This window comes from Bremia lactucae, linkage group LG10, assembly GCF_004359215.1.
Source record: "Bremia lactucae strain SF5 linkage group LG10, whole genome shotgun sequence".
NCBI classification, from domain to species: Eukaryota; Oomycota; class Peronosporomycetes; order Peronosporales; family Peronosporaceae; genus Bremia; species Bremia lactucae.
In genome coordinates, this window is record NC_090619.1 from 5,548,795 (window position 1) to 5,559,975 (window position 11,181).

An 11,181-nucleotide genomic window follows, 5' to 3' on the forward strand; every position below is an offset into this window, starting at 1 on the left:
ATTTTACCCTCTTTTAGTTACTTGTTTTAAATAGAAGTCTTCCTCTGCACGTACTAGTGTACGCGAAATAACGTAAAGCCCAATCGCAACTGAAGCAGTGCGAAGTGGACTCGTACTGAAACAGTACAAGTCATAGTGCCCCGTTACAATAGGTGGTCGATATCTCGATAGTAGTGGGATACAGAGCACATTGGTATCAAACAAAGGCTTCCCACTTAAAGCTGCTCGTCTAATGATCCCATGACCCATTAATGCTGTAGAGACTTGAATTTGACTCAGAGCTGAGCCTGCGATCGCTAGTCGACCCCATAGAGATTGACTTCTTTATCGTACACGTAAATTGTCCACCCGTCGACATCAAGAGCTTGTTGCAAGATGCCGAATAAAATACTAAATGCCTTCACTTGTGTCATTGCCTGTGCGACTACTGGACCTACTAATACAAGAAGGAGGATATGCTTCATAGTCGAAACCATCGGCGTCTTTTCGGCCCACGCTCTCCTCAGCCCACTTGATTCACGAAAATATCATCCGACTCTTCAAAAGTCTCGTCGTCACAAGTGCTTCTCTCAGGTTCTCATCCATGACATTCGTAGTTAGCGTAATGACATCGATCATTCGTCGATCTTCCTCACCGATACTGGGTAGTGCGCCATCTGTAGAATCAACATTCCTCGACAGCGAATGGGCCTTCTCGCCATTATCTAAGCTGGCTCGTAGCCGAGTAAAACTTATCCTGTCCCATTTCCTTCATGTCCTGTGAGTAATTGTAGCCATCTCTCAGCAGACCATTTTCATCTATAAGGTCTTCAGCTTCCAAACCACCAAAAAAAACTTTTCGTACGGGGAAGTCGGACTTGCTCTGATCAACCTTTAACTCGAGGAATGTCTAGACCAACGACTTTCTAATAAAATCACAAAAATTTTACAACCAATGTTTTTGCTTAAGGGAATGTCAAGTAGACCAGACCCAGTAGCAAACGGTATTATATTTAGCCAATCAAAATAACTCAGACTTAGATGGAGTAGGTTAGCAAAAACCTTTGTTTTGGGTCAAGCCATTCCCGTTCTTAAAACTCGTTTTTTTAACCCACTTGTCATCTATTTCTTACATCGAAAGTTGCGGTGATGGTATTTGACCGCTCGTATTAAATTAATTGCCATCCGTATCCATCTTAGCGGCAAATTGATAATGACCACACGTTTACGCTCTAGTGAATCCTCAAATGCGCTTCCCGCGAAAGCTCCAAAAGCCTCAGTAGCTTGCAAGTACTGCAAGAAGATATTCACCTCACGAGGCATCTCTCGCCACCAAAAGAAATGCATCATGACCTTCGTTGGCAATCAAAGTAAAGCTGAGAAGACCTGCACGTATCGGTTTTGCATTCTCAACGAGAGAATTCACGAAGAAGTTCTTTCGTTTTTGGGAAATCAGACACTTACCAAGTTGCAAATGATGACTGGCGATCATTATCAGCAGTGCGAACCAGAGTTAGCCGCATATTGCTGCAAATGTGAAAATGATAACCCTGTTGCTATACATCATTTATGTCGAAAATGCCTCTATAGTTACGGGTATGGTCAAGACGTTAATCGAATAACGGCAAGACAATATGGCTTCACGGGGAAGCTTTCTGAAGTTATTGAACCAGAAAGGCCCAACAATTGTATCGAATATAAGTGGTATAAGTGGGGTCCGCTGGAATCGTACATGCTTCGAACTTTTGGGTCAAAAATGGCTTGGCTTCGACATATTGCAAGGTTGAAAACTCGAAGAGATAAAATACAATATTTTCGAAATCTACAATCCAAATTCGGTCCGGAGGTTGCAGCTATTATGAAAAAAGCGAAGTTTAGAAAAAAGAGTTTGGCCGAGTTGTACAAATGCCGTGCGCGCTGCTTTAGAATAAAAGCAAAAATGGAAGAACGTGGCTTTCCATTCGAACCAATCTCCGATTCGTGCAAAAATTACATTACAGACGGGATTGGTAGTGTCGAAGAAGTGATTCAGTCCGTTGCTGACACAATGACCTAAAGTTTGTAAGCCTACCGTCCATGTTGTCTGAAGCTAAACAAGCGTCACATGAAGTGTGGACGACATTCAGAACAGCCTAAGATACATATTACAGAAAGGAAAAAGAGTATGTGGCAAGGAATGATTTCTGAAGGCCAAGAAATTCTATACTTGATGTTAATATATATAAAAAAAATTTCATACATATAGTATCAAGAATAACGTAATATTCAAGAGTACTGGACCAACTCCGTCTCATAGTATTCGCTTCTAGCAAATCAGTGGTATTCTATGATACATCTCCGAGTAGCAAACAGTGCATAAACCTATCGTACGTGTTGTTGAGGTGTCGACATTGATCTCCTCGACGTCCTTCTACTATCGTTAGTATGTTGCAAGTCCTTGTGTTGCAACGAGGCCGCAAATTTCAGAGCTGGACTCAAGACGCTCAATAATCCCTTCTCCTCTTGTCCCGCACGACCCTGCTTCCTCAAAATTAACTCACTCATCGACCTCTTCTCCTTCTTCCCATCTCCTTCCGTCGCTTGCAATCGATTGGCCCACATTGTCCGATTCCGCTCGACATTAGCCAAACAACCTTCCAACCCTGCCAACATGCCACTCAACGCTTTCCACAATGGAAACGCACACGAATCCACAAATGCAAGATTCACACGTGCAAATTCCGCCGAATCCGGTCGTCCATCCATAAATGCCGTTGCCGAGATGCCCAATTCCACTTCTTCGGCATGCTGCTCATTAAACTCTTGCAACAATCGAGCCGTCCAATTAAAATGCTGGGCTTCCGTTTGTGCAGGCCCCGAAAGATCCGCCGAATGCACCACTGCATTCACCAACAGTTCCCGCAACGCTTCTTCATCGTTGCGATTCGCTCGGATCTGCGCTTCATGTAATTTCGCGACAATACTCGCATGACGATGCATGTCCGTGGCCAGAATCGCTCGAATAATCCGCTTTCGAACAGCTCGACGATTCCCTAGCGCCGCACTCGATCCGTCCTCAAGACCTGCGAACACATCATGTCCTGGTCGTCGCATGGTCTCAAAACAAGCGGCCGCGTGCATGTTTTCCAGCACCGAGTGATCATTGTAGCGTCGTGCCATGCGCGAACTACATCGGACGTGAAAATCGTTCGTCCGGGCATCGTGGCCCATATCGTGGCAGAATGCTGCAATAAACACGGCAAGGCGTTCACGTGGCGCCAAGAGCAACTCGCCACATCGTTTCTGTCGATTCTTTTCCATGGCTTGAGCCTTTGTCGTCGGATGCACGCCCAAGGCCGTGGACGCTGGAACCAATAACGGTGCGAGTGTGCGACTCTGCGCCGAGACCAAGAGAAATGCCGTGTGGAGCGTCGCAAATGCATGGTAAGTATTGTGATACGGCACGTCAAGGTACTGGGTCTGGACACTCTGGAGAAACCGACGAAGCGTGGCTTCCGGCAACGCAAAATCGTTCACGAGATCATGGAGCGCAAACATATCGACGGAGAGATCAATGAGCTGGGCTGGCGAGAACTGCCACGGGTCCAAATGCCATTGCAACACCGGACTACACGATCCGTGGCCAGGAGCGGCTTGAATGGGACTCGAAATAGACGCCAGTAGTGAATTACTCGAGCTAGTCGGGCCAAGAAAACACCCTTCATGGTACAACGTGGCGGCGACGACCGAAGCAGCGTGGTCGAGATCACTCACGACGGATGGCAAGCGCGAACGGGGACGACGACGGCGACGGATCGGCGACGCGGTCGTGTACTGCGATAAAAACGTTCGGGTAACGTGACTCTCGCCATCACTGTCGCTACTGTCGCTATCGTCGTACGATGGCGACTCAAACACGAGTTCCCACGCTCGTCGTTCAACTAGCGCTGACAGCTCGACGCAAATTGCGCGTAACACTTGTTCGTCTTCGGCATCAAACGCGTCGACATCACCAAGGCGATTTGTCTTGTTCACGGCGTAAAACACGCCAATCACGGGCCAATCGTCGCTGTCGTCGTCGGTGCTACTGCAGGTACTAAAACTGCTGCTACAACGCCGTCCGGATCGTCCTCCGGATCCAAGCGACATCGAACCCGGCACGGACAAAGACGTACATAACGACGGCTGAGCTTTGATGGGTACACAGAGTAAACTCGACGTCTGAAACCCGACAATTCGATCATATTCGGTATCAAATTCGGAGTGTTGCCGTGCGTCACGTTGGAGACGAATGGCTGCGCCTGTTGCAGCGACACGTCCTTGGAGCTTCTGGCCGATAGGGATCGTGTACCCTCGCCAATCTGCTCCGACACGTGCAAATAGTGTACGACTCGGAGCATCAACGAGAAATAAGGCTCCGTGCGATGCATTCAGCGCTTTGCATACCGTGGCTTCGGCAAATGAAAACACCGCGCCTGCTTGTTCACCAGGCATTGTGCCGGTGGCAGCGGGGAGTCGTAACGCGAGTAGCGCGGCACTCTTGCGTTCGGCAATGCGTGCTGCATCGAGGCGCTGGATATGTCGTAATGCAGACGCCAATTGATGAGCAATGGCTCGTGCAATATCTTCATCGTGCAGATCAAAATAGCCCTTTTCGAGCCACATTAAAGCGGACGATTCAATTGTGTCTGGAGACTTGTCTTGAAACTCCAAAACGGCGAGGACAGCCCCAGACGAGGGGTCCTTAATCGGTACAGCCATGACAAACTTCCCGTGCTTGGTACAAAAGAGTAACCCCGTCTCGGTCTCACGAATATTCACAATGTTGCCAGTCCGTACAGCAGCCATGGCACAGGCACTACCAGAGGGTACATTCGTACGACTCTCTCTGTCCATGGCGTCTCTCGGGACGTACAATTCGTGCGTAAACGGATCGCGGAGATACACGGTACACTTGGTCGTTTGAATCCAAGCCTGGCGTTCTATTTCGTGCGCTACTGTGTCTAGTAATGTACTAGCTTTCGGTACTTGCTCTAGTTGACGAAAGACCAAGTCCGAGACTGCAAGAACAGCCTGGGCCTTGAGTTGACCTTTTTCATGGCATCTTCGAGGGCAATGCGCTGTAAATAAGGTTCCACTTGACCACACAGGAGACGACAGAAGTCAATGTCACAGGGACGAAAAAGTCGATGCTTATGGCGTAGAGATGTGTGGAATACGATGACACTTGTGACCATAGGTGGTCGAGAAGTCGATAGTAGCGGAACACAGAGCACATTGGTATCAAACAAAGGCTTCCCCCTCAAAGCTGCTCGTCCAATGATCCCATGACCCATAAATGCTGTAGAGACTCGAGTTTGACTCAGAACTGAGCTTGCGCTCGCTAGTCGAGCCCATAGTGTATTGGCTTCTTGGTCGTACACGTAAATTGTCCACCCGTCGACATCAAGAGCCCGTTGCAAGATGCCGAATAATACTAAAATGCCTTCACTTGTGTCATTGTCTGTGCGACTACTCGAGCTATTAATACGAGAAGGAGGATGCTCCAAAGCTTCGATAAGACTTGCAGCTCGCAGCAACGCTCCGAGAAAGCCACAGAACTCACGAAGTGGTCGAATAGGTAGCACACTTGCCGACTCACACTCTGTCAACCACGTTTGAATCTCACAAGCTTTGTGGCGTGAATTAAATACTTCAACAATTGCTTGAACGTGATCGTGACAGTCGACAAGGGGCAAGCACAGATACGACTAATAAATACAGAGCACATGAGTAACATAAAAAAAAACTCGAGGCACTATTTTTGTGGGTCGCAAACCTGCAAGGAAATGCATCCATTTGGCGGGATTATCCGTGCTTCTGTACACGCCTTTGCGGTGGAATAAAACGTCGAAAGATGCAATGCGCCACGCGCTTGTTGCCGCGCAAATGCCATTTCGTTTTCGTCAAGGTCCGTACTCGGTCGAAAATCCTGCCCCTCGTACTTCATAACCATTGCAGGCGCCAACTTAAAGTGAAGCCTACACCACTCGGTCTCGAAGAGCACGACTACTTGCGTCCATAGCGCTTGAATTAGATCCAATGGATCGTTCGTAGTGGAAAAGATCTCGACACACGCCTCGAGAAGAGTCTTCTTGGCCACGGTAAACTGACGCGCGTGTTTAAACGCACGGTTATTAAGTCGTCTAGAGACACAAAAACACCAGATTAAATGAGTGCGTAAGTAATGCCACGAAACGAATTCCGTACCGTCGCGGGACTCGAACGTGGGCGCGCAACAAGCGCCATCGCCTTTGCGCGCAGGGCGTCACGGTCTTCTCCACCGTCAATTCGGCACTGCTTGACGTCGTCGCAGTGGCGTCTCCATCCTTTCGGTAGCCGCTCCGGCACGGCACCATGAAGGTCTTTGCGACGGAGTGGTGGCCCCACGACTCGCTTGACTCTAGTGTCGCTGTGTCTCCGCCCGCGTGGACGAACGATCTGGGATGGGGGTATGGGTGGGCGGGGGACAGAACAGAGGCCGTTAAACAGGTGGAGAGGGGGGTTGAAGGTTCCCACAAGTGTCTCGGATGCATCCAGCGAACAGGTCGATGGACCGAAATCAGATGCTCGCGGACGCGAACGAAGGAGAAATTTTTGAAAAAAACGGGGAAAGAACTGAACACATAAGCGTTGCGGCCGGCTTAATTTGTCTCACGGCAGCGGGGAGGAATTTTATCGCGAATAGAGGCAACGGACGTTGCAGGATGGTGTTACAGCAGAAGCCACGAGCCTCTGGGAGGCCGTTGGATGCGCAGACGGACTTGGGACACTTGGACCAGACAGGGTCGAGTCACTCGACCTGGAACGCGCGGTGAAATATAACCTTGTGGTGGTGACGAGGAGATTTAGTACCCTTTCAATACGGATTGTAGCCAATTAAGAAAGTTCATATTGATAGGGTTGCACTGAACCTTAATAGTCGCAAGTCCCCTGTCAAGTTGCTTCGAGGAGAGGTTGGAGTCCAAAGTTTGAGCAATAAAGTACGGTAGTTTTTGTGATATTGCAGTAGTGAAACGCCTTTCATCCCGACAACAATCTTACATGTTTAAGCTTCATGCTATGCATTAAAAGTCCGTGTATTCAAGATGCGCCGTTATGATTGGTGACAGCAATAGTGAGCCATATGATGATTTGTAGAATTAGCCTCTATCGAAACTCGAAAGACTAAACTTCATGCAGTGACATAGAAAGTTGAAGTACACGCCAAGCCACATTCATAAAGTCCAGCATTTACTGCACTATACAATCCATATTTGGCAGCTAAGACATAGCTCGAGAGCGGCTTTTAAGATGGTGTCACGTCTTAGTTCTCAAACGGAACGATTTCATCTGGCCTTATTTAATTTTTTTACCAAAATTTAAACTGATGAAAAATGTCATTCTACCTCCCGGGCTTGTGATCAGCACGCGTTGCTCGTCGCATAAACACAAGGCACAGGATTTATACTCCTTGGGACATGCGGCATGACTGTCAACATGCGAAACGCGGTAATATAAAGAGTACAAGGCAAATCCCAAGTTCCTTCTTATGTGCTTTATATGTTTGTTTTTATGTAATATCTGAACAAAACTGGAAAAATTGCCTGAAGAATTAGGACAATTTGAGACCTTTTCGCAAGAAATGGGTGCACTACATACCTCGAACGTAAATTTCTGCATTGCATTTGGATATTTGTAAAAAAAAACTTTTAGCAGCGATAAATTTGATGACTCGAAGACTGGCAAACTACGTGCCAAAGCAGGCTGTTTTCTTGTTAGTATATGTGCCAAAAGAAGAGAAAACATCCGATGGATGCTGTCACGTGCATACTATAACAAGCTGTAACTAAAAACATACTTTATGGCAGCAAAACTAACAAACTCGACGATGCAATGAAGACGGGACAACTGCGCATCCCAACTATCGTCTGCGTTTGAAACAGTCCTATAGAATTCCTCCAAGATGATTCAAAACTTCTGTTGAATTCGATTTGTCGTGGTTCATTGCAAATTATGATCGGCACGCAAAGCATTTCGCTAATGGATATTCTTGATACTGCACCGTGTAATGCATTACCCATTTCGATAGAAGAAGAAATGATTGACATGGTGCCAACTTGAGCTTCATTGCTAAACTCGATTTGAAGCAAGAAGAACTACCGCTTTTCTAAAGCTCTTTCTGACAACTCATGAAAAGTTATACTATAAAATCGCAGCTGCATCATGCTTGCGCAATTTTGATTGGGATTTACGTAAATGCCTTTTCTTTGCAAGTTCTTTTTTTGTAACAACCCAGGTCTGTTTTTCACGAGACGTTATATAACCTTTTTCGCGGATTGAGCAGTGTCCACGATTACCTCTGCCTCAGCCAAGTGCTCGCTTGTACGTCAATACGATTATTAGCATTTATGAAACCGACGACTTCGCCTTCGCGTGTCCGATGACCCGTTCAAGATTTGCAAATCTACTTTTCATTCGATAATTGGTTGCAGAACATGATTGGGATCCGATATATAAATTATTGGATCTGATGCTCCGTGTAAGGCTGGTCTTTATCTTCTAATGGCATCGAAGCATAATTAGATTTTTAATGTATACACGCTTCGCTAATCATTTACCTGCGTGTATAAAGACAATTTTAACGGCCAACACGTGCAGTGCGGATGACTGGTAGATGGTGATAATGAAGTTTTTAAATCACGAAATACTGGACTCTTCATTAGAAAAAAACTGTTACAGCAAAAAATTCCAGCTACGAGGCAGCTGATTCTGAGATAAGTTATAGAAGGTCGGTACATCTCGCTGCGACAATATTTCATTTTCGCCAACCACTGGACCTGAATGGATATGAAAGGATTGTAAAAAAAGACGCAGCCACAATTTTGCATTTGGAGTTTAGATCCTTTTTGTCAATAATTTTAAATGGAATACAACGATGCTCTTATCGATATGCATAGCATACGAACACAATCTCATTCACTGCTCGCACGTTAAACATTTCAAGTTTCCTCGAAAATCATTAACGCACTATACTATGTATTTGTTTCCTACACCAGTCTTAGGAACAGCGTAACTGCTCCTACAATTTTGCACTCTGTTGAAAGCATATGAGCAACAAAAACGTGGGCCACTGCTGGATGCTCAATATGCCACGTACTTATCTTTCCGCAATGAAACATGTTCCCTCAGGTGTTTTGATTCGTCCACAATTAATATGTGAATATATCCTCTTGATTTGGACAATAGTATCTCAAAGTTTAGCTTATTGTGTCGGCAACGGACTGAATCACTTCTTCGAAACTACCTATCCCGTCGTTAATGTAAATCTTGCACGAAAAGGCGGTTGGCTGAAACGGAAGGCCATGTTCTTTCACTTTTGCTTTTAACGTAAAGTAGCGCTCACGGCATTCGTTCAAATCGTCCTCATCCCGATTTATGAGCTTCGTCTTTTTCATAAAAGTTGCAAACTCTTGCCCGACTTGTTCGTATGCAATTCGAGTACGTTGTGTCTGTTTTCTTCGATTATCCAACTTTGCAATCTGCCGTTGAGCCAAGCCATTTTTGACCCAAAAGCTCGCAGCATATACGATTCCAGTACACTCCACTTATATGCCCAAAAACTATCGCCTTCAAAAGGAACGTGCTGAAGATGCTCCCCCGTGAAGCCATATTGTCTCCTCGCCGTCTTTGGATGAACTATTTCACTATAGCCCTTGCTTAACAGGCATTGTCGGCACAGATTACGTTTAGCAATAGGGTTATCGTTTTCACATTGGCAGCAATATTCCGCCAACTCTGGCTCGCACTGCTGATAATGATCGCCAGTAGCCATTTGCAACTTGGTGAGTGTTTGATTTCCCAAAAATGAAAGAAATTCTTCGTAAATTTCCTCGTTAAGAATGCAAAACCGATACGTCTTCTCAGCTTTCTTATGATTGCCGACGACTTTCGAGATGCATGTCTTCTGATGGCGAGAAATACCTCGTGTGGTAAATAGCTTGTTGCAGTTTTCACAAGGTACCGTGACCTTTGCAGCTTTCGCCGAAGGCGCATTTGATTTCTCATGGAAGTGTCGTGCCTTTATTGTTTAACAGCCAAGACAAGGCAAACGATATGTAATTAGGATCGAGTAACGCACGAGCGGTCAAATACCATCATTGCAAACGAGATTATTGTTTGAAATTTATCAAAGAGTGACATAAAAAGGCAGATATGTAGAGTGCGTCCAAACCTCGCTAAGTATTACATAACCTACTAATATATTGACCGCATTCGTAATTAATCCCGGCATGGCATAAAGCACCGCATTGTTGTATCGAAACCGTTAGCGGCGTACGTGGACTATGGGTAGCAGAGCTTTAATGGAGTACACTTCGGCTTGTGAACCGCTAATGTGGTACATTTCATATTATGGGTCAAAAACCTCTTTTCACCATTAAATAGGTATTAGCATTAAAATACAAATTATAATAGTTATCATCGGTATTTCTGTGGTCGCCACCAGATATGTAAGCGGGCACGTCATAATGCGGCCACGCTCTACTTAGAGACACACCCTAGCACACCGAGGAAGCGGTTTAACCTGCTTCTCTTGCGTGCAGTGAGGTAGTTTTGGTGGGCGCGTTAGCGACCTCACCCAACGCACTAAATACTCTGGTTAAGTGTCGTCACGAAAGCGGTAATCCGGCTCCTCGTGCGCACCTCTCAATCAAATCTGGCAGGTCGTGCCAAAACTTGGGCACTAGGCCTTAAGTTGCGCGACCCATACGTCTTTGGGTCGCTAGAGGCTTTTAAAACCCGACTCAAACAGACATTTGAACCACCAAGGGCTGAGTTCAGAGCTCGTTCAGAGCTTCTGAAACTCAAGCAAGGCAAGCGTGATGTTCACGCATATTGTACTGAAACAGTACAAGTCGTAGTGCCCCGTTACACCTGGAAGCACTTTGTAGTATGTCCAAGGACCACATTTCCCACATCTAACATGGACATGCTAGATGATAGTGGGAATACGCATCACGTTTCCCCTGAAAGCTACTCCTTTCTAAGTGACATAGAAAGGAGTGCGGTTGAACGAATGAGTTCGATCGTAGGACACGATGCAATTTTGGCATCTCTGTCCAATTTGGACAGAGATGCCCTCCATTCAACTATCGCCAAGTTCATACAACATGAGCTTGAGGAGATGAAGGAAAAAGTAGCGTT

At 46.1% G+C, this 11,181-nt stretch overlaps 3 protein-coding genes across 3 annotated transcripts; all 3 read right to left on the bottom strand.

Moving 5' to 3' along the window:
- Positions 1-700: 700 nt before the first annotated feature.
- On the bottom strand, positions 701-1,329 carry CCR75_006872 (uncharacterized protein; the record flags this gene model as incomplete). Its single annotated transcript, XM_067964937.1, has 2 exons — positions 701-889; positions 1,198-1,329. 2 exons carry the CDS (start codon positions 1,327-1,329, stop codon positions 701-703), a joined length of 321 nt encoding a protein of 106 aa, XP_067821258.1.
- A 1,011-nt stretch (positions 1,330-2,340) lies between these two features.
- Positions 2,341-6,864, bottom strand: CCR75_006871 (uncharacterized protein; the record flags this gene model as incomplete). The annotated part of the gene is given in 4 exon segments (XM_067964936.1): positions 2,341-5,037; positions 5,049-5,708; positions 5,777-6,143; positions 6,208-6,864. 4 exon segments carry the CDS (start codon positions 6,531-6,533, stop codon positions 2,341-2,343), a joined length of 4,050 nt encoding a protein of 1,349 aa, XP_067821257.1. The 5' UTR covers positions 6,534-6,864.
- Positions 6,865-9,236: 2,372 nt separating this feature from the next.
- CCR75_006870 (uncharacterized protein) lies at positions 9,237-10,137 on the bottom strand (the record flags this gene model as incomplete). Its single annotated transcript, XM_067964935.1, has 3 exons — positions 9,237-9,578; positions 9,620-10,057; positions 10,132-10,137. 3 exons carry the CDS (start codon positions 10,135-10,137, stop codon positions 9,237-9,239), a joined length of 786 nt encoding a protein of 261 aa, XP_067821256.1.
- Positions 10,138-11,181: the final 1,044 nt, after the last annotated feature.